Source organism: Rana temporaria, chromosome 1, assembly GCF_905171775.1.
Source record: "Rana temporaria chromosome 1, aRanTem1.1, whole genome shotgun sequence".
Lineage (NCBI taxonomy): Eukaryota > Metazoa > Chordata > Amphibia > Anura > Ranidae > Rana > Rana temporaria.
Genome location: NC_053489.1, coordinates 47680357 through 47704561, shown reverse-complemented (window position 1 = coordinate 47704561; position 24205 = coordinate 47680357). Strand labels below are relative to the sequence as shown.

Here is a 24205-nt window from a genome sequence, read left to right as displayed (position 1 = left end):
GTGAGTCTACAGGGGACAGCACTGGAGATAGAGGGAGTATTTCAGATAGATAGAGGGAGTATTTCAGGGAGAGCTGCTCTTGTTGTTTTTAGAAAGTGTAGGGCATTATGTATTTTTTATTTTATTCATTTTTTTTTAAATAAAGATTGACTTGGGTTTTAAAGGAAAAGTATGGGATTTAACAAACAAACATACATTACTAAACTATATGGCTGCAACATCATTCCAATGCTACAGCTGTCCCCTGCTGGCTCTAAGATCAAGAACTGACTGATCACCTGACGGTTGATCACTCAATTCTCAGCCGTCACTGAGCAGAGACTGTCAATCATCGCTCTGTCCCTTCAGCACTCACTAGAGTGCCAGGCTGTGCAGGGGGCGGGAGCAGCTGGCTCAGGCTCTCAGAGGCGTGTTGAGCAGCTGGTTCCTGCATCTGCTGGATGAATCCCCACCTTAAAGTCCTTGCAGAGCCTGGACTGAGTCTGAATCTGGCTCACAGGAGTGCAGAAATAAGGGCAACCCTGTGACCCAAAAGAGAAGCATGGACAAAAAACTTTGGCCATACTTCTCTTTAAAGTCTGCCAGTAAAGCGAATACAGAGGTTCACAACCTGCTGTACATACACCCCAGGGGTTACCTCTTCTTATAGTAAACTCAAAACAACCTGGAGTGCAAATACCTATGTACGAAACAGTTTTCAGCATAGATTTTTGGAACCATCTGGGTTTGAATAGTGACAATTGTGGAAGGAAGAGTAAAAAAAACTGACGCGTTTCAAGGGATGTCCCCTCTTCTTCAGCGCTGAGTTTTTTGGACTCTTCCTTCCACAATTGTTACTGACCAGCTGACCATGCTGGATGAAACAACTGGTGGATTTTATATATTTTTCTTGATTTTATCCTCTGTGAGTATGTTTTATACACTTCATAAAAATAAATGCGCTAGGCTGGTGCACCATCTGTTCCTTTTCTTTTTAGCGTTATACATGGGTGTTCCCAGACCTGTTGGGAGCGGCAGCACAGCCAATGTGGTGGCTAGACCAGTGAAGACAGTTGTTTTCAATCATTCGCACAACAATTTCTCAAGCGCAGGAACATTTGTTTTTATTTATTCTGGGTTTGAATCATAGGCGTGCGCACATAGGGTGTATGGTGTGCCTGGGCACACCCTAATCGCCCTGTACTATGCAGATTCCCCCTGCTGCCTGGCTGCAGAGAAAGGGACTGGAGAATATCTGTCCTCAGTCCCTTTCTCTGTCTCAATAGTTAGACATCAGGGGTCTGTTTAGACCACTGATATTTCACCAAAGCCCCCCAAAAGGGCTCCAAAAAAAAAAATATAATAATAATAATAATAATAAATATATATATATATATATATATATATATATATATATATATATATATATATATATATATATATATATATATATATATATAAAACCATAAATAATACAATTGTAAAAAAATAACAATAATAATACAAATAAAGACACTGACACCAATCTCTGCCCTGCTGACAAAGCCCTATTGACTTGCCCACTGCCATATACGGTATATTACACACGCATGTGTGTTTGAGCTTTGTTGTGCACACCCTAATGCCAAAGGCTGCGCACACCTATGGTTTGAATACACAGCATCACACTGAAGGCAGGTAAGGGGCATATTGTCATACATTCTAAGAAAACTATACTTTTGGATCACCTGTATTTTAGTTGTTTCTTTAAATGTATACCTATATTAATTGTTGTTTTATATAATTTTTTAAGATTTATACAGATGTTATTTTACAAAATAATACATGACAAAAGGATTCTTAATGCACAATGGGCTAGCTAAAATGAAAGCACAGGAGACGCTGCTTGCTTTGCAGCTCCTTTTTATTAAATTCTCTGATTAGAGAAGACTGGCTCCGGTGATTGCACATTCCAGTGGTGTTAACAGGCTTCTTTCACCACAGGTGAAATAGCTGAAGAAGTAAAAAGGAGACCAGAGCTTCATCTGCAGTAGTCGCCTATTCAACCAGAAAACACGTACAGCAGAAGGGGGAAAACCTTCTAGAACAGGCATATGCAATTAGCAGACCTCCAGCTGTTGCAGAACTCCAAGTCCCATGAGGCATAGCAAGACTCTGACAGCCACAGGCATGAAACCCAGAGACAGAGGCATGATGGGATTTGTAGTTTTGCAACAGCTGGAGGTCCGCTAATTGCATATCCCTGTTCTAGAACAAGGTATACAGACTTTAGGCACATCTGGTCTAAGCACCAGGGGGTCCGGTAACCACAGCCAACAGAACCAGGGAACTAAACAAGCATTACGGTGTCTACTTTAGGAGGGTTCTGGACTATGGCCTGGTACCCATTCATGGGAACGGAGGAACAGGTAAGCGAGATTGTTTCTCTACTACCCTGAGACAAAACAAGCTGTTAAATCTTGCAGTGAAGGCACAGCCCCAAAGCAAAGGATCTTTTTTATCTGCCAGAGTTGGATGTTAAAGTACTATTATAAAAAAAGCAAAAAAAAATCTGGTCTTTGTACACACACGGCCTATGAAAACATCATTATGGCCATATATGGGTAGCCTTAATTTAGACTGACCCCCAATAAAAACTAGCACAATATGGATCTGTAGTGGTATGAAGAAAGACAGTAGGTAATGAGCACTATTTCCCAGCCGATATCAGTGCTCAGTCTGGTTGTGTGCGCTGGGAGCAGTAAAACACAGAGCAGCTAAAGACCTTATCAGGTCTGAGTAATGAGAACTGCAGCTGCTCAGGACACTAGATAAATTACAATATATTTCTCCTAAACTTATATTGAAGAGTCTCTGGGAGGAATTTCCATTAGCATGTGTCACACGATTCCTGCAGGAACTGAGCCATAAAGGGTTGTATAATTATATAGATCCAGAAAACTCAGAGGAAAGAGGAACATGCTCAGTCCTAACTTTCTACATGTTTTGTGACTCTTCGTAAAAACAGAAGTTGGAGCCTTCCAAGGGTACAGGCATTACCACTGCTACAGCGCAAACAATTTGTGTCTGTGGCAAAGCCGAATCATCCACTAAGCAACCTAGGCAGGAGCACCCAAAAACCGTGGGTGTATTTTTACTTTTAAGTGGAAATCCACATATACTCTGGTTTCTCTTCAGAACAAAGGAAATCTTCCCTGGCCTTCTGGTCTGGATTTTGTGGCACCTGCCCCGGACAGTTGTTCGGGAGAGAACACCTGCTCTCCTTCCGGTCGGGGGGAGTGGTTAGTATTTCCCGAATGTGATTAGGAGGGAGCGATGGGAGTGGCAGGGCACGGGCTCTCCCTAAACTTTCTGAGCTCCTTTCCTCCTGGCTGGGATGGGTGCTGCTGGTTCGGGCTGCTGGTCCGGGCGCTCCGTTGAAAAGCCTATGGTGATGTGCCCCTGGAGTGGCAGTCCAGGGGTGCCGTAATTGCACTTGTGTTTCTATCAGCACACTTGCTTTTTGGCACCTTGGTCACGTCACTATATCACACTTTTTAACCACCAGCCTCTAGGGCCAGGCCTTTTGGTCAGGACCAGAGGAATTTTTGATTCCTGGCCGGAGGGCCGGCCATTGTACTGCACAATGGTCACTTTTTCACTCTCCTCATCTTCCTTCTCCCCCATTTTCTTTTTTGTTTCCCCTTTGTCTGTCACTTTTATGTATTTTTTTGTTTGGTGTTCACGTTTGTCACGTTTGATTAGTAGGGTGCGGGTCCTCGGGCCAGCCCTAAACGTCTTGGGAGTGGGTGGACATGGCCTTCTGGCTTAGTTTGCCTGCTCTCATGGGGTCTCCCTTCGGGGGAGCCCCACCTAGTACTGGGAGGGTTCTGTTTCGGCAGACCCTCTAAGGAATGAGGTCTGTGTTGGCTTTGGTTGCACAGACCCTGTGAGTACCTCAGTCCCTGTCAGGAGCCTAACGCCCCAGGGGGATCAGGGTTGGGTCCTTCTTACGGAGGACCAATTGACGTAAGCACCCGTTTGCACTTTTTTGTTGCACCTCTTTATGTGTGTGCACATTTTTTATGCACCGGGTGGAAGTTTTTTGGGTGTGTTTTGCACGCCATGAGCTTTTCAATAGAGCCTAAAAAAAAAAAAGTGGAAATCCACGATAAAACAAAAATTTCTGCATCTATAGACACCCACAATCTAACACTAACCTATCTAGCTCTTTAAAGAAAAAATACGTATACATACCTTTTTTGAAGCTGATCCGACCTGATCCCACGCTGAGCGGTCAGCCACGGCTTTGCTGTAGAGGCAGGTGCAGAGGACACAGCCAACAATAGAAGCCCCATAGTAAGTGAATGGGTGACGTCACTTTCTATTCATTTCACAGCCGTTGTCGGCCGTGTCCTCTGCAGAGCTTCCGCCGCTGGAGACCGGGTCGGATTGGCTTCAGAAAAGGTATGTATACTCATTTGGTCTTTAAAGGGCTACATAGGTTAGCGTTTTGATTGTGGGTCTCTATAGATGCAGGGATTTTTGTTTTAGCATGGACCTATGCTCAATGGTGTGCTTAAGGGGAGCTGGATCTGCATGTGGTCCCTCTTGCACAATATGGCAGACTTCCCTTATAGTGTGCCCTACTTTAAGTGATGCGATGTCCATGCTTCCAATCTGTTGCTGCTGTTGCCATCTTCTCTCAGTCTTGTTGCATCTCCACCCATTGATTGGCCATTGATGACCTAACTCCCACACGTTACAGAGGCTAACACTGTACACTGCACTGCACATGCCCTGCAGTCAGTAAGCTAATACAAAAACTGATAACAAGACGGGAAAGTGTTATAGCAGAAGACACATACCAAGTTTTTTCTGCCATAAAACTCAACCTGCTAATACAGCCTATGATCTGCTTTGAATAGACTCTCTCTGGGACATTTTTTACACCTATTGGCCACACTTATGGGTCTGAAGGGCAAGAACCAGGTCTGCACTAACTTAAAGTGAAGTAGAACTATAGGCACAAAAATAGTTTTTCCCATGTAGGATAGGGCAAGGGAGGGTAGTAATAGCTATCATAAGTCCCATTGTGGAGATTTCCCTTCACTTCCTGTCCCATAGCCAAACAGGAAGTGAGAGGAAAACCCTGCAAATTAGGGAAATTCCTTGGGGACCCAAAGGACACCAGAACTAGTGTCCCCATTGGAAAATGTCCCCTCTATTACTTTTCTGGGGACAACCCAAATTAGTGATTTTCCGTTACTTTTACTCTCAATGATAAACAGGACAACGGGGTCACAGACAGCTATAAAAACTGACAAGCATTCTAATCCCTCTCCACTCTATCCAAAACAAAACAAAAACTTTGGACTTTAGTTAACCACTTTCCGTCCCTAGGACGTCAAATAACGTCCTGGCTTTGAAGTGGAGATATCTGGATGATGCCTGCAGCTATAGCTTTGTTTTCAGCTGTCGATCCCATACAGTGTAAAAGCCATCCTAGCAGCTGATCGGCCACTGGATTGCTTTTACAGGCAGTGGGAGGGACGTCCCCCCCACCTCTCTGGACTCTCCAGTGCATACAGAGAGCCTGGGATCCAATACGGCGGCAACAGCGGGTTACCATATTGCTAATTGCTAGCTGTGGACCAGGTGGTCCCCGGCTATTTCTATGATCCTGGGAGGCTGGAAGTGATGTCATAGTGTCACTTCCAGCTCTGGTAGATGACATTTTTTTGCCCTGGAAAGCAGAGAAGAAATCAATTTTTTTTTGATCTTATGCTTTCCAGGGTAGAGGAGATATCTAGGGTCTCATTGACCCCAGATGTCTCCATAAAGAGGACCTAAAATGGCTTATTCCTATCTATGATGTTTAAATTTCTTGTAATAGGAGTAAAGTGATAAAAAATAAAGGGACAATGTAATTTTTTTTTTTAAAGTGCCCCCGTCCTATCGTGCTTGTATGCAGAAGCAAAACGCATACGCAGGTCGCGCCCACTTATGTAAACTGTGATTGCACTGCACATGAGGTATCACTGCAAACATTATAGTGAGAGCAATCATTTTAGCTCTAGACCTCCTCTGCAACTCTAAACTGGTAACCTGTAAAAATGTTTACAGCGTTGCCTATGGAGATTTTTAAGTACTGTAGTTTGGCACCATTCCACGAGTGTGCCCAATTTTAAAGCGGGACATGTTATGTATTAATTAACCTGGCGTAACATCATCTTGGGAGATACAGTGTGTATTTTTGGTTTTATAATTTAAAGTGTATTAAAAAAAAGGCGTTTAACCACTTGCCGACCAGCCGCCGTGATTATACGTAATTTCTTCTAGATGAGTCCCACCCCCCCAGTTAGAAACACACTAGGGAACACAGTTAACCCCTTGATTGCCCCCTAGTGTTAACCCCTTCCCTACAAGTGACATTTTTACAGTAATCAGTGCATTTTTATAGCACTGCCAATAAATGCAAATGGTCCCAAAAATGTGTCCGCCATAATGTTGCAGTCCCCATATAAATCGCAGATCGCCATTACTAGTAAAAAAAAAAAGAATAATACAAATTATATAAATCTATCCCCTATTTTGTAGACGCTATAACTTTTGAGCAAAACAATCAATATAAGCTTATTGCGATTTTTATAACCAAAAATATGTAGAAGAATACATATCGGCCTAAACTGAGAAAATAGTTTTTTTTTTAAAACTGGGGATATTTATTATAGCTAAAAGTACAAAATATTGTGTTTTTTTTTTTTTTTTAATTGTCACTCTTTTTGTTTATAGCGCAAAAAAATAAAAATAAAAAAAATCACAGAGATGATCAAAGATCACCAAAAGAAAGCTGTATTTGTGGGGAAAAAAGGACGTCAATTTTGTTTGGGTACAGCGTCGCACGACTGCGCAATTGTCAGTTAAAGTGACACAGTGCCGAATTGCAAAACATTGCCTGGTCATTGAGCAGCCAATTCTTCTGGGGCTGAAGTGGTTAAAAAATTACTGTGCAAATATCCTGTGACATAAAAAATTGCAACGACCGCCATTTTATTCTCTATGGTGTCTGCTAAAAAATAAATTTTATATATATAAAATATAATATGTTTGGCTGTTCCGAGTAATTTTCTAGCAAAAAATATATGATTTTTACATGTAGGAGAGAAAATGCCAGAATTGCCCCAGTAAGGAAGTGGTTAACTCTTAACCTTCTATCCAATACTAAATGACTCCAGGGCACTAGTCTATACTTCCCTTACTGGTGTTAAAACCCAATGGTTCCATGCCAAAATGTATCAGTGTCTATAACTCTCTGTACCAATTATTTCTACTGACTTCCCCGAAAAATTACCAATTTCACCATTTGTAGGAACAGAAACAATTTTTACAAATTATATTGACAGTAGGCACTACTGTGTCACAAATTTCACAGAGCCTGCCTTCTGAACTACAGAGGTGCTGAGAGGAGGCGTTTTAGGAGGCGGAGTCACTACAGGAGTCACAGCCAGCAGGCAGGAAGGTACCATAGGACATGTAGTCCTTAGAAGTGGAAAGTAAAAAAAAAAAGAGGAGAAGCTGCAAAGCATGCAGGTAATCCAGGAAGTTTCGAAGAAAAAAAAAAACAGCTGTCAGACAGTAGCACATGAAGAGATTTTCCAATTACATTATATTGGATTGTCAAAAATAAAGTTTGTTTGTATTTCCATTACAATGCTGGTGTTATGAAATAAAAGTGAATGCTATGGTCACAGAACTCCATTTATTTTGTTCTAGCAATCACTAGTGTTCTTTGTATTTGTGCTTTTCTTTCATTTGTTATGTATTTGATCAATAATTGCATGACATCACTTTATTTAAATTTATTTTCTCACTGTCTTTTTCTTCTTAAAAAAATTAAATAAAACACCATGGGGAAGATTCACATACAATTGGACAGGCGCAGCGTATCAGAGATACGCTACGCCGCCGTATCTTAACTGGCGTAAATTCGAATCCAGGAAGAATTTGCGCCATAAGTTACGGCGGTGTAGTGTTTTTCTGGCGGCGTATTTGAAATTGGGCGGGTTGGGGGCGGGTTTCATTTAAATGAATCGCGTCCCCGTGCCGAATAAAATGCGCATGCGTCGTTCCTAAATTTCCTGCCGTGCATTGCGCTAAATGACGTCGCAACAACGTCATTTTTTTAACTTAGACGTGACTTACGTCCATCCCTATTCACGGACGACTTACGCAAAAAAAAAATTCAAATTTCGACACAGGAACAACGGCCATATTTTAACATGGCAAGTCTATCTATACGCCACAAAATAGCAGATTTAACTATACGCCGGAAAAAGCCAACTACAGACAACGTAAGAGAATGCGACGACCGCGCGTAAGTTTGTGGATCGTCTGAAAAAGCTAATTTGCATACCCGACGCGGAAAACAACGCAAACTCCACCCAGCGGACGCCAAAGTATTGCATCTGCGATCCGAAGGCGTACGAAGCAGTAGGCCTGTCGGATCTTACCCAGATGCCGTCGTATCTTGGTTTGAGGATTCAAACTAAAGATACGACGCGGGAAATTTGAAAGTACGCCGGCGTGTATAAGTAGATACACCGGCGTATTTGCTCTGTGAATCTGGCCCCAAGTTCCCTAAGCAGCACAATGAGAGGTACAGGATAGATAAAAGGTGCCGTCATTAAACCCAAGAGACATTTAAAGCCCGCTGCACCTATTTTCACATTCGTTGTTGATTTTTATTTTTTTATTTTATTTTTTTTTTTTTATTACCGTTACGCCCTATCAGCATGTCTTTTGATTTATTTGTGTGGGGGAAACCGGAGTACCTGGAGGAAACCCACGCAGACGCAGGGAGTACATGCAAACTCCAGGCAACCAGTGTCGTGGTCGGGTCGGGATTCGAACCACAGACGTGATTGGCTGTTAGACTGTAGTGCTAACCACTAGGCCAACTGCGCTGCCCGTTGATTTCAATACATTCTGCAAAATGTGTGAAATTTCCCTGAAGCCTTCCAATTGTAATGAAAAATTTTGCTCATTCATCATCATGAGACTAAAGCTGGCAAAACATTATACACTTTTCTTATTTAATTTCTTTTAGATTTACCTTCAACTTCATTGCAGTGCAAAGGCCTGCCTGATTGCATACAATCTGGACATGTTTAGGTTTGACTTCATTTTATAGTATATGGTTTTGGTGAATCTAAAGGAAAATTAAATAATGTATGGCCATCCCTAGTGCTTCTAGACACCGCAATCCCCGTCATTTATATATGGAAGGTACATCAGCAAGCTATAATAGTTTTATTTCATTTTTTTATTGTGATGTTCCTCAGTCAACATGAGGATCAGGTAATAAATGTGAGTCACTGACACATAGAGGATTAGCACTGCAGCTGAGTTCATATCTCCAGCACCGGCCTGATGACCGAGGATTAGCACACTGGTACAGCAGCTGCACTCAGATTTAGATGTGATTAGATTTGGACAGAGACCCCCTGCTGATTTCATTTCATCCATTGTCCCTGCCTATGTAGGTAAGCAGTACATTTCCAGGCGTATCATTCAATGGGTCTCACGTATCACAGTGTCAGTACAGAATGTCTTATCAAGAAGACATCTGCCTGTACCTGAAGAGTGCTCTGTTGCTTCTTTTACGTTTAGCCTATATATGTTGTTGGAAGAGGAAAGTCGGCATTGAGAAAACTTTTTGCGCAATATTGATGACTAAGGGCTAGGGGTGCAACGGATCAAAAAACTCACGGATCGGATCGATCCTCGGATCAGAGTCACGGATCAGATCATTTTTCGGATCAGCAAAAAAAAAAGACTAATCTTGTTACATCCACCTGAGTTTTATATTTCACAGTTATTTTCAGCACAAAGCTGAGTTTAAATACAGTATATGTAAATCTGACGGACGGTTTACATGTTAAATTTTAAAAGCCGCAGCAAACCTGCTGACCTCACTTGCTTGCTAATGTGAAAGAACACCTCTGATTTTCACATTTAACTAAATGTGAAATGTGAAAATCAGAGGTGTTCTCTGTCACATTAGCAAGCATGTAAGGTTTGCTGCTGCTTTTAAACAGTCCGTTGGATTTCCAAATACTGTATTTAAAGGGGTTGTAAAGGTAAATGTTTTTTCACCTTAAAGCGGGGGTTCACCCGAAAAACACATTTTTAACATTAGATTGAGGCTAATTGTGGGAAGCACAATCGGGTGTTTTTTTTTTTTAATCAATGCAGTACATACCGTTTTAGAGATAGATGTTCTCCGCCGCTTCCGGGTATGGTCTGCGGGACTGGGCGTTCCTATTTGATTGACAGCCTTCCGACCGTCGCATACAGCGCGTCACGAGTTGCCGAACATCGGTGCGCAGGCGCCGTATAGAGCCGCACCGACGTTCGGCTTCTTTCGGCAACTCGTGACACGCTGTATGCGACGGTCGGAAGGCTGTCAATCAAATAGGAACGCCCAGTCCCGAAGACCATACCCGGAAGCGGCGGAGAACATCTATCTCTAAAACGGTAAGTACTGCATTGATTTAAAAAAAAAAAACACCCGATTGTGCTTCCCACAATTAGCCTAAATCTAATGTTAATTTTTTTTTTCCGGGTGAACCCCCACTTTAATGCATCCTATGCATTAAGGTGAAAAAACATCCGACGGTTCCGCCCCCCCCCCCCCCGAACCCCCGTTTTACTTACCTGACCCCTCGAATATCCCGCACGCGTCCACGTCATCCTCTTCGGTTGCCAGCCTGGCCGTTGATTTGCTAGGCTGGACGGATTGATAGCAGCGCAGCCACTGGCTGGAGCTGCTTTCAATCACAGCGGATGACGCAGCGCACCTGGGGGGCGGGGCCGAGTGATACAGTCGGCGGCTATGCCCGTTGCTGTATCACAGGAGCGCGCTTGCAAAAGCTTTCCACCATGCTCGCTCGCTCGCATGAAGGTGGAAAGCTTTTGCGAGGAGGACAGCTGCTGAGGGACCCCAGAAAACAGGGTTAGGGGACACTCTGTGCAAAACGAGCTGCACAGTGGAGGTAAGCATAACATGTTTGTTACTTAAAAAAAAATTATTGCTTTAAGCATATAAGCTCCATTTTGTGTTGAAAATTACTGTGAAATCTAAAACTCCGTTGGGTGTAACAAGATGTCCGCTTGCCTCCTTCTCACTATCATTACTGTGCAGGAGTGTGGGGTGAAGCAAGATGGCGGCGACGAAACATCACTTCCTGACGAGACAGCCACCGGGTGTACCAAGATGGCTGCCGCTCTGGAGCTAGTCCAAAGCCGGGGACTTTCCTATGGCCGAGGATGCGGAGCGCTCCGCGGATCGCGTGGTGTGCCGATCCGAACAGGGTGACCCGTTCGGATCACGAATCGGTGACAATCCGTTGCACCACTACTAAGGGCTTATGCACACTGCAGCTCAACAAAAAAAAAATCTGTTTTTACAGGCATTTGAGCTTTTATTTCAGCTTGAAGAGGTTTGAACTTTTTTGGATTCTTTTGCACGTTTTTATTGAACTCATTTGAGCTTTTTGAGCATAAGTGTGTTTTTTTTTTTTTTTTTTACAAACCTCTTCCCTCGGTTCACTTTACCGATTTTTTTGCGTGTTCTCCAGTTTTTGAGCTTTTTCTTGCCCATTCGCGTTTTTTTGCCCGTTTTTGAGCACTTGAGCGTCTTCTCTGCTCGAAAGCTCCCCTCAAAAATGTGAGTTTGGTGGGGGGCTTTTTTTCTACCTGTAAGAGCATATGCCTGGAAACTCCGTAAAAAGCTAAAGTGTGCATGGACACACTGATTAACATGGAGGGGAATTTCCAGGCAGGAACAATGAGAGCTCAAAAAAGTTCAAAAGCCTGTAGGAGCCGATTATTTGAGCTGCAGTGTGTGCATGAGCCCTTAAAGTGGTTGTAAACCCACTTTAAAAAATAAAAATAAAATAACACCTGCACTTGGGGGCTAAGAATATTCATGCGTCATACATACTAGGGGGAGTACAACTGGGGGGATCTGTAGTGGAGAAGGATCTGGGGATTTTGGTAGATCATAAGCTCAATAATAGCATGCAATGCCAAGCTGCAGTTTCCAAAGCGAGCAAAGTCCTTTCTTGTATTGAGAGGTATGGACTCCGGAGAGAGAGATATAATGTTGCCCCCCTGTACAAATCATTAGGAAGACCTCATCTGGAATATGCAGTTCAGTTTTGGGCTCCAGTTCTCAAGAAGGATATTGGGGAACTGGAGAAAGTGCAGAGAAGGGCAACCAAACTGATAAGAGGCATGGAGGAGCTCAGCTATGAGGAAAGATTAGAGGAACTGAATTTATTCACTCTTGAGAAGAGGAGATTAAGGGGGGATATGATCCACATGTACAAATATATAAGAGGTCCATATAGTGAACTTGGTGTTGAGTTATTCACTTTACGGTCAACACTGAGAACAAGTGGGCACTCTTTACATCTAGAGGAAAAGAGATTTCACCTCCAAATACGGAAAGGTTTCTTCACAGTAAGAGCTGTGAAAATGTGGAACAGACTCCCTGCAGAGGTGTTTCTGACCAGCGCAGTAAAGTGCTTTAAGAAAGGCCTGGATACTTTCCTAAATGTACATAATATAACTGAGTACTAACATTTATAGGTAGAGTTGATCCGGGGAATATCCGATTGCCTCTCGGGGGATCAGGAAGGATTTTTTTCCCCTGCTGTAGCAAATTGGATCATGGCTCTGCTGGGGTTTGTTGCCTTCCTCTGGATCAACTGTGGGTATGGAGTTGGGTATATGTGATTGTATGATATTATTATTATTTTATTTCTTATGGTTGAACTTGATGGACTTGTGTCTTTTTTCAACCCGACTAACTATGTAACTAAGACAAAGGCATAATGAGCTACCGGTAGTATGCACAGCATACTAGCTCATTATGTAATACTCACCTTAGATCGAAGCCCCCGCAGGCGGCCTCGTACTACGCTCCGGCGGCTGACATCTCTCCCGAGGGTTACTTCCAGGTATCGCGGCTCCGCCAGTCACGGCATGACCTCCTTTAGAAACAGCACGATTGGCGTTTCTAAAGAGCGCCTGTGTCGTTGTCTATAGACATCGCCGCATGTCATTATTGTAAATATCTCCTAAACCGTGGAGGTTTAGGAGATATTTTGGCACCTACAGGTAAGCCTTAACCTATGCTTACCTGTAGGTAAAAGTACTTGTACAACCACTTTAAAATGATTGCAAGTGTTTTCTGCATCACTTCCACTTGTCCTGACTATCCCAAGAGCTTCTTGAAACTGCTTACTTGTTTTTCAGCCTGTCACTATTCCCCTATAGCCACCAATAACATGGACGCCTTCAGATATCCACCACAATTTCTCAAGTAAAGTCTTCTACACCCAAAGTTAGGGTTTAACAGGTCACTTTGGAGCAGTCCCTTGCACCCCTCTCCCCCCACAAGCGGGCAGGGGTCCCTCTCCCTGCACTTGCTGTCAAATTTAAAAAACACGGTGGTGGCTGGGCAGGGCTACAACCACGTAATTCATTCACAGAGTTCTGTGAATGAATGAACTACAAGTCCTGTCTGTCAACGCAGTAGACAGCTTGTAGTTCTCAATGAAGCACAAGAGCGCTGATGAGGGCCCTCATAGTCCATTTATTCTTCCTGCACTTCGGTAATGGTCTGCCTGTATGGGGCAGACAGCTGTACTGGGTATCTGCAGGATTAATTAGATTTGGGGATAGTGGCGCTGCTTATACTTTGTGTTTGAGTGTCCACTAAATGTCCTATATTATAAGATGATGTTATATTTGTAGGGGAGCTCCAATTACTAGGAGAGACCAATGGGAATGGGTCTCCTAGACCTTATTATCGTTTATCCAAACGACCAGGTGCTACCCCCTATTATTGCTTATAATCCGCACTGGTGTCCCAATGATCCGTTGGTTCTTCCAGTGAAATTAGTGCGTATGCTTCAAAGGGAGTGTGAAAACAGCCAGTAAGTTAAATTGCAGTGCTGGTAATGTCCTATGTGCTAAGTGTCACAAATGCTTTCAAAGTGTAACCTTGGAATGATAGTATGTGCAATATGTGCCCAAATCCGGTATTCCGTGATATCCAAATAAAATATATATAAAACACACAAGATATGTATAAAGTGTCCCCCAGGGCACTGTAAGTGAAAATTCAGGGTTTACCACCCTGTAGTGACTAAAAAAATATAATATAAAATGTCAACCAATTAATATATGGATAGTTAGTGCCTTATTCCAGGACACTGTGCAGGCAAGAAGTAATGGTTGTACTGTGAGCCTTAATGTGAGTCACTTCTACCAAAAGGTGAATTAAAAAATGAATGTAAAGAAAAAATATAAAATATAATGGAAAAAAAGGGGGGACAATACTGTCCAGTGATGACCAACCACAAATAATGTCAATCCTAATACAGAAATTAAATGCAGAGCGACAGTTGATTCATATCTATATATACCATCCCTAGAGGGTGCATAGAATAGGATAAAAAATTATATATATATGTAAGCTAGCTGTTGTTACTTAAAAAAACAGTCACAATGAAAAGTGAACATGTGAGGAATGAAGTGGAGCGTCCGAGTTCACATATACAAATGGTCAAAAATAAACAACCCTCAGTGGGTGTAAGCAACGGATTTGCTAGAAAGACCTCTTAAATACACAGGATCTCAAAGACCAAACAATAGTTCAGTTTGGAAACAATGTATCACTGATGATAAAAGTGCATGATTGGAAAAACAAAATAGTGACTTCATGTGATTTTCTTCTTGATCGATTTTATCGTGACTTTTGTGCTCCCCCTATTGGGTCCCCACTCACCAGATGTTGGCACCCCTAGGGGCAAAAGGCAATGGTGGTGGTACCTCGGTAATTGTTGTTGCGCTGGTATATAAAACGGCACGACAATGCTTTATCACCTCTCCAGGGGGGGAGGGAAGGGGATCCAAGCAGCTTCCAGGTGTCCAAAGGATAATAATTAAAAAAGAAAAAAAGAAGAAATCCACATAGTGTGACACTGCGTTTGTAAAAGTTGAAGACCATTCGTCTTTATTTAAAAATTGTAATCATATATGAATCTGCTGGTTGTTAGGTGGTATAACAGACCAATCAATGATCCCAAATCCCCGTGGGATATATGTACAAATAAAGTTGGTTTAGGAAACCACTTCCAGGGAGTAAAAAAAGTTTTTTTGATGATCAGAGGACCAATCACAAAATAAACTTGCAGAAAAAATATATAAAATAAAAATAAAAATAAGCTATGAAGGCACAATGAGCCCTGTTATCTGTTCCTACTCACGAGCTATCAAGCGAAGCCTATGCCACACGGTAACGCCGTGCAGACAGCAGAGAGCGTCCGTGGCTTCCCCTTTCAGGCGGTTCGCGGCTCGGAGGACAGCGATACAGTCAGCTGTTGGGCCGTGCGTACGTGTGTGCTTGCGTCTATGGTCACCTGACGCGTTTCGTCGTATGACGTTCTCAAAGGCGATTCAAGCACCAGACGTACGCTCATGTTTTTTATACACGGCTTTGGATGTGTCCCGCCTTTAATGAGGAAATTGAATTGCTGGCTATACGATTTACTTTGATCCCATAGTCCTCCCACCCATTACCCTTGGTATTATCCAATAGCATTAGGGGGAAGGACACAGCCGGCGCCGTAGACAAAAATAGCTCTTTCTATTAGCAATTATGCTAAACAACCCAGTTGGTTATGCAATTACTATTACCCCAGTAGAACGTATAACAAGTAAATTTCTTAAATTGAAAATCCATTGTACTACAATCATTCTTATGCAAATACACAACAAATCTATATAATAATAGTGATAAAGAAACTAATTATTGAGTGACATTAGTTGAATTTGTATGTATATATAAACATATTTGTTAATTAGTTTCTCTGACCTGTATGGTCAAAGAGACACTGACTCGAGTCTTATATTCAAACCATTATCACTCCATATATTCTGCATAATATCTCTCTTTGACCATACAGGTCAGAAAAAACTAATTAACAAATATGTTTATATATACATACAAATTCAACTAATGTCACTCAATAATTAGTTTCTTTATCACTATTATTATATAGATTTGTTGTGTATTTGCATAAGAATGATTGTAGTACAATGGATTTTCAATTTAAGAAATTTACTTGTTATACGTTCTACTGGGGTAATAGTAATTGCATAACCAACTGGGTTGTTTAGCATAATTGCTAATAGAAAGAGCTATTTTTGTCTACGGCGCCGGCTGTGTCCTTCCCCCTAATGCTATTGGATAATACCAAGGGTAATGGGTGGGAGGACTATGGGATCAAAGTAAATCGTATAGCCAGCAATTCAATTTCCTCATTAAAGGCGGGACACATCCAAAGCCGTGTATAAAAAACATGAGCGTACGTCTGGTGCTTGAATCGCCTTTGAGAACGTCATACGACGAAACACGTCAGGTGACCATAGACGCAAGCACACACGTACGCACGGCCCAACAGCTGACTGTATCGCTGTCCTCCGAGCCGCGAACCGCCTGAAAGGGGAAGCCACGGACGCTCTCTGCTGTCTGCACGGCGTTACCGTGTGGCATAGGCTTCGCTTGATAGCTCGTGAGTAGGAACAGATAACAGGGCTCATTGTGCCTTCATAGCTTATTTTTATTTTTATTTTATATATTTTTTCTGCAAGTTTATTTTGTGATTGGTCCTCTGATCATCAAAAAAACTTTTTTTACTCCCTGGAAGTGGTTTCCTAAACCAACTTTATTTGTACATATATCCCACGGGGATTTGGGATCATTGATTGGTCTGTTATACCACCTAACAACCAGCAGATTCATATATGATTACAATTTTTAAATAAAGACGAATGGTCTTCAACTTTTACAAACGCAGTGTCACACTATGTGGATTTCTTCTTTTTTTCTTTTTTAATTATTATCCTTTGGACACCTGGAAGCTGCTTGGATCCCCTTCCCTCCCCCCCTGGAGAGGTGATAAAGCATTGTCGTGCCGTTTTATATACCAGCGCAACAACAATTACCGAGGTACCACCACCATTGCCTTTTGCCCCTAGGGGTGCCAACATCTGGTGAGTGGGGACCCAATAGGGGGAGCACAAAAGTCACGATAAAATCGATCAAGAAGAAAATCACATGAAGTCACTATTTTGTTTTTCCAATCATGCACTTTTATCATCAGTGATACATTGTTTCCAAACTGAACTATTGTTTGGTCTTTGAGATCCTGTGTATTTAAGAGGTCTTTCTAGCAAATCCGTTGCTTACACCCACTGAGGGTTGTTTATTTTTGACCATTTGTATATGTGAACTCGGACGCTCCACTTCATTCCTCACATGTTCACTTTTCATTGTGACTGTTTTTTTAAGTAACAACAGCTAGCTTACATATATATATAATTTTTTATCCTATTCTATGCACCCTCTAGGGATGGTATATATAGATATGAATCAACTGTCGCTCTGCATTTAATTTCTGTATTAGGATTGACATTATTTGTGGTTGGTCATCACTGGACAGTATTGTCCCCCCTTTTTTTCCATTATATTTTATATTTTTTCTTTACATTCATTTTTTAATTCACCTTTTGGTAGAAGTGACTCACATTAAGGCTCACAGTACAACCATTACTTCTTGCCTGCACAGTGTCCTGGAATAAGGCACTAACTATCCATATATTAATTGGTTGACATTTTATATTATATTTTTTTAGTCACTACAGGGTGGTAAACCCTGAATTTTCACTTACAGTGCCCTGGGGGACACTTTATACATATCTTGTGTGTTTTATATATATTTTATTTGGATATCACGGAATACCGGATTTGGGCACATATTGCACATACTATCATTCCAAGGTTACACTTTGAAAGCATTTGTGACACTTAGCACATAGGACATTACCAGCACTGCAATTTAACTTACTGGCTGTTTTCACACTCCCTTTGAAGCATACGCACTAATTTCACTGGAAGAACCAACGGATCATTGGGACACCAGTGCGGATTATAAGCAATAATAGGGGGTAGCACCTGGTCGTTTGGATAAACGATAATAAGGTCTAGGAGACCCATTCCCATTGGTCTCTCCTAGTAATTGGAGCTCCCCTACAAATATAACATCATCTTATAATATAGGACATTTAGTGGACACTCAAACACAAAGTATAAGCAGCGCCACTATCCCCAAATCTAATTAATCAATATATCCAGGTTCCTTTGAAACCTGTCAGGGAGGCAGCAGCTTAAAAATCTTTTTATCCTAAGCGCGGATCCCCCCAATCTATCCGGGTATCTGCAGGAGACTCGCATTGCTTCCGCGATCCACTTTGCAGGTCGCAGTGTAAAAAAGTTATAAATGCATTTTTACCTGCCAAATTACAGTGGAACCTTGGATTACGAGCATAATCCGTTCCAAGAGAATGCCTGTAATCCAAAGCACTTGCATATCATAGAAGTCAATGGAAACAAAGATAATTTGTTCTGTATTGGCTTCTATGGCATGCAATACCGCATGTGCCCAGAGGTGGGGGAGGAGGGGGGTGCTGGAGAGCCTCAGAAATACTCAGTTACAGCTCAGCTGATCTTGGAAACACTCGGGAACATAGTATTTCTGAGTATTTCCGAACGGCTCTGAACCGTTCCGAGTGTCACTGGCCAAATGCGGTACTGCACACCCCATTAGCTTGAATTCTGTTTGTTTTGCAAGACAACACAGGCGAACCGAGTCAAGATTTTAAAAAAAAATGATCTTTCAAACCGCTTGTTAACCGCGTTACTCGAAAAACCAAGGTTTCACTGTAGTAGTTTTTTTTTTAACGTGATTTTAGCTTTTAAACAGCTTATTTTGCTGCAGAAACCAGTGACTGGCATGTAAAGTCATGTGAACCTCTTTGTTAAAGATGGAAATCAATCAGATATTAACATCATCTGTGCCGTAATGATATTATGTATCAGAGGAAGGTGGTAAACATGACTGTAAGCTATAATTACTTAGCTGCAAAGTGTAAGTGCATTGAATCATTATATTCCTCTAACAATACGACAAGGAAACCGGAGAAGAATAGAAAGCGTTTAATCAATAAACACACAATCCCCGGCTTAGACACAATTAGCTAAATATGTTTATTATGGTGTAAAGGAAGCAGGTAACATTTTACTGGTTACAATGTAACCGCAGTGTTCCGATATGTGAAGAAACATCACAGCATGCAAAATACCCGGATAATGTGAGGACAAGGTTTATATATATCAAAGTTACTATAACTGCACCTGTATAGCTTCCGATTAGCACAATTGTTTGATTAGCACTCAGAGCAACTGAAAACCCTCAAGCTTCTCTAACGTATAATTTAAATGAACCAAGTAACCTGAACTAAAAATGTATATGCTTGCTACAGTACCTATCGCAGAGAATGTGTTTCCAGCACGACGGCATCGCGCTGATTCTCGGCGACATGGTGCCGACATCTCGCACTCGCTGGAATAGAAAAAGCACATTCCAGCGAGTGCCTCATAGAAGCGACGGGGATCCGACTTGGATTCCTGCCAAATCTAGCCGCAGCGTTTGGTATGAATCATGAGGGGGAACTCCATGCCAAATTTTAAATAAAAAACCGGCATGGGTTTCCCCCAGGGGCATACCAGGCCCTTAGGTCTGGTATGGGTTGTAAGGAGAACCCCCCTACGTCGAAAAAACGTCATGGGGGTCCCCCTACAATCCATACCAGACCCGTATCCAAAGCACGCCACCCGGCTGGTCAGGAAAGGAGTGGGGACGAGCGAGCGCCCCCCCCCTCCTGAGCCGTACCAGGCTGCATGCCCTCAACATGGGGGGGTTGGGTGCTCTGGGGCAGGGGAGCGCCCTGCGCCCCCCCCACCCCAAAGCATCCTGACCCCATGTTGATAAGGACAGGGCCTCTTCCCGACAACCCTGGCCTTTGGTTGTCGGGGTCTGCGGGCGGGGGGCTTATCGGAATCTGGGAGCCCCCTTTAATAAGGGGGCCCCTAGATACCAGCCCCCCACCCTAGGTGAATGAATATGGGGTACATCGTACCCCTACCCTTTCACCTGGAGGCAAAGTGTCAATAAAAATAAACACACAACACAGGGTTTTAAAATAATTTATTAGTCAGCTCCCGGGGTCTTCTCCGCTCTCCAGGGGGGTCTTCTCCGCTCTCCAGGGGGGTCTTCTTCCATCTTCTCCGCTGTTGTCTCGGTGCTCCCCGGTTCTTCTCCCGCTCGCTCTCCGGTGCCTTTTTCTTTGCCGTCTTCCGCCTTCTTATTTTCTTCAGTTGTTGACGCGTCGCCTTCTCCCGATGTAATGCCGGGTGTCCGGTGCGTGATGATTTATATAGGCCTCTTATGATGTCACAGTCCCATCATCCTCCGGGACCAACGACCAATGGCTTTTTCCCCATCGCGGCGAGCTGGCTCGGCGCTGCCTCCCGCGACGGGACTCATAGGTGGTCAATCTCGCCGAGAAAGGCAGCGAGATTGACACAATATCGTGGTCACCTACAGTATGTTGTAGGGGGCATTCAGAAATGTTAATTGTACCCTAAGCAGTATTCTAAACCCCTATGCCTTAAACCTCATAGCTGTATATCTGCAGTGGGAGATCATCTGGCAATGCTGCCTCAAACTTCCAGTTCTAGGAGATTCAAAGTGAGATTTAGTGGTGTCATTACTAAAGCTGCCCACTGCTCTTCTTGCTGGAGAGGAAACTGTACCCAAGGACCTGCAATGCAAAGGATTCCCCTGCTTTATTAATTCTGAGAATTTGTGCTTCTTTCCCTTGTCTGCTAAGTCTTAAATCATCACTACACCACTCATCAGATCACCGGTCATAGGGGGCAACTCTGATGAGGAAGCATCACATGCTCCTCTACCAAAATGGCTGCTTCCACACAGAGACAAAATGCAGAATAAACCATGGTAAGTCAGTAATGAGGAGAAGATCAGCTGCAGGGAGCCTACAGGAAAAACTGTGAATTTGCCTTTTGTTTCTTTGGCTTGTTTTGGTACAGCATCAACAGTACAGGCCATCTTTAAAGGGGTTGTAAAGGTTCAGCTACTTAAAAAAAAAAAAAAACATACATGTCATACTTGCCTCCACTGTGCAGTTCGTTTTGCACAGAGTGGTCCCAATCCACCTGTTCTGGGGTCCCACGGCGGCTCTCACGGCTCCTCCCCGCAAGCGCTAACCCCCTCTGGGAAGCTCTCCCATGCCATACAATCGCCGTCCATAGCCCCCAATTGTATGACTCGGCCCCGCCCCAGGCAGCTGCGTCACTGGATTTGATTGACAGCAGCGGGAACCAATGGCTGCGCTGCTATCAAACTATCCAATGAAGAGCAAACAAGACCTGCGGGAAAGCAACGCGGGATTGCGCGCACAGAGATTTGGGGCTCAAGTAAATAAAACGGGGGCTTGGGGGGGCGTAGAGTGCAAGGTGTTTTTTCACCTTAATGCATAGGATGCATTAAGGTGAAAAAACACCAAGCTTAAGAACCACTTTAACACTAAATCAAACCCTGACACTTAACCCACTGCTGCTTTAAAGGGGAGTTCCACCCACAATTTCACTTTTTAAATATAAATACCCCTGTAATACACAAGCTTAATGTAGCCTAGTAAAGTTAGTCTGTAAACTAAGGTCCGTTTTGTTAGGTTGTTAGAGCATTTAGTTAGTTTATAATCTAGATGGCCATCTTAAGTGTGGGCATCATGAAGCCAGACTGTATGACTTCCTGGATTTCAGTCTTGCAGATCTCGCACATGCTCAGTGCTGCACAAGCGATGTAATAGGTTTCAGTCAGGTTTCCATAGCAACGGGAGTGTCAGAGGAAGTTGCCGCCCCTTCTCTATGCAAATAGGCTATTTGCAAGGACTACTGGGATACATGATGCCTATCAAAGAAACCCTTGCGAATAGCCTTGTGACTTAATAGCCTAGGCTAATAAGGAGAATGAAGTAATGAAGGACTACAAAATAAAGGTATTTACAAGCAACAAAATAAATAAAAAAAATTTCAGTTTACCACAGATAGGCAGAAGATCCGACATGTGTAATTGAATTACACTGTCGGATCTTAAGGATGCAATTCTAGGCCGGCCGCTAGGTGGCGAGGCCATTGCGGCCGGCCTAGAATATGCAAATGAACACTTGTGGCGATCCACGAACGTTCCGACGGGCCCGTCGCGCTAAATCTACGTCGTTTACGTCGAGTTACGCCGCGTAAAAATAGGGCTGATTTAAATGGAAATCGCCCATTTGTATTAGGAACGCCTTGCGCCGGACGGAGTTAAGTTACACCGCCGCAAATTTCCAGGTAAGTGCTTTGTGGATCGGCACCTAACTTGGGAGATTTGCGGCAGTGTAACTTAACTCTGAAAAGTTAAGTTGCGCTCGCGGGTGTGAATCTGGCCCTATGAGATTAGGGCATGCAGCACAGACAAACATAAAAAAATGGGTGGAACTCCACTATAATCAACACTTAAACCCCAAATCCACCTAAACTAGATTTTTTTTATCCATCCCTTCCTCTTCTAACCCATTCTCTACCCAGTGTAAAGTGTCCTTATGTGAAGCCTGTTATAATCACCTGAGGGGGCTCTACCCCTGAATCCACCCTCTATGCCCAATCATCAGTGTGACAAGAGCCGGCGCTAGAGGAAGCATGCGGCTGCAGGAGAGCACTGATCATAGAGGTGCCCAGGGGGTGTTTTCTTCCATTCCATCAGGACATGTCCTCCAATGCTGTGCCTCCTATAATGACACTACAGAGCGGCTGCCTAAGCAACATGCAGCAGAGGCATCTCCTGCATCCCCCTAGACGTGCACGCTTTATCCCAGCAGTGCCTACTAGAGGTTATAACAGAGGTATTTATAATACAGCACTGAAAACTTACATAGAACGGAGACAGAGAGTCGGGCACCCTAGGCAGCCGCCTACTTTGCCTAGTGGTAGCACCGGCCCTGAATGTAAACCCTAACTCTTATGCCGGTTCACCCTGGAGTGACATGGGATCCAACTTGTGAGAGCACAAGTTGCATGACGTGTCAAATTAAATGTTTCCATATGAGAGTCGTCTTAACTGATCCAACACAAGTACCTCCACTTTAGAAAAGGTTCCTGCACTACTTTCCGACTTTGATATGATTTCAATGCCAGAGTGTGTAAAAAGTCACATTAAGTGAGATCCAAGTCGGATCGGAAGTCACGTGACTTTCATGTCGAAGCAGCGTGAACCTGGGCATAATCTCCACCTTGACACTTGACCTTACTCAACCCTTAAAACTTAAAGGAGTTGTAAAGGAAAAAAAAAATGTTGGCTAAAATTAATGTCTGCAAGGTAGACAGACAGAATAGTGTAATGATTCTGTTAAAAAAACGAGTAAATATCTATTAAATTCCTTCATCTATATCACCTCCGGCGTTCTAGTTTCTGTTCTCTCATTCACTTCCTGGTTTGCGGCGCTCGTTCATGTAAGAACTACATTTCCCAGTATGCATTGCGGCACGCCCAGTAATTCACACCTCCTTGAAGTCTCTAACATGTAGAGAGCGTCCTGCCACACAGATGTAGTTCCCAGGAGGAGGAGAGCACGTCACTGACCACCGCAGTAAAGCCTCCCATCACGGTGGTCAGTAAAATCAGACAAGCAGGAAGTGAATAGAACAGAGAAGAAATAGAGCAACTTCTGAGCAAAAACGAACAATGAGGAAGTGAAAAGAGGAATGTCTGCAGGTAAAGGATGCTTATTATGAAAAAAATTATTTCTTTACAACCCCTTTAACTTGCCCCTAACACTTATCTTTCATCCGAAACTAAACACTTATTTGGGAGATGTTGAACACGCATTCTGAGGCCATTAATACCCTAAAAGTGAACACTCCTTGGGAACTGCTACAGTATTGTGTGCCATTTCGATGACTCAAGACACCTTCAGAAAAAAGTATTACCTGCCAGAAGGAGATATGGCTGTCTTTGTTGGAGTAAGTGGCAAGATAACGTCCGTCGGGGGCAAACGAAACTGCTGTAATTGGTCCTTTGTGACCATGGATATTCTGCAAAATAAATAAAAAAGATATAAAATAATTAATCATACATATTAAACATATTCCGATTTTGCCTTGATTATCACTTTTTATTAGCAAGAGGTCAATTACCGTTTCTGA

The 24205-nt window shown here is 42.9% G+C and overlaps 1 protein-coding gene across 4 annotated transcripts in view; it reads right to left on the bottom strand.

Moving 5' to 3' along the window:
- The window catches only part of WDR7 (WD repeat domain 7), a 583445-nt gene that overhangs the window by 10574 nt on the left and 548666 nt on the right, over positions 1-24205 (bottom strand). For all 4 annotated transcript variants that reach the window (XM_040337465.1, XM_040337471.1, XM_040337480.1 and 1 more), the window contains one exon: positions 23990-24094. In XM_040337465.1, coding sequence (XP_040193399.1) covers positions 23990-24094 — 105 coding nt within the window. The remainder of the gene's footprint in view (positions 1-23989; positions 24095-24205) is intronic.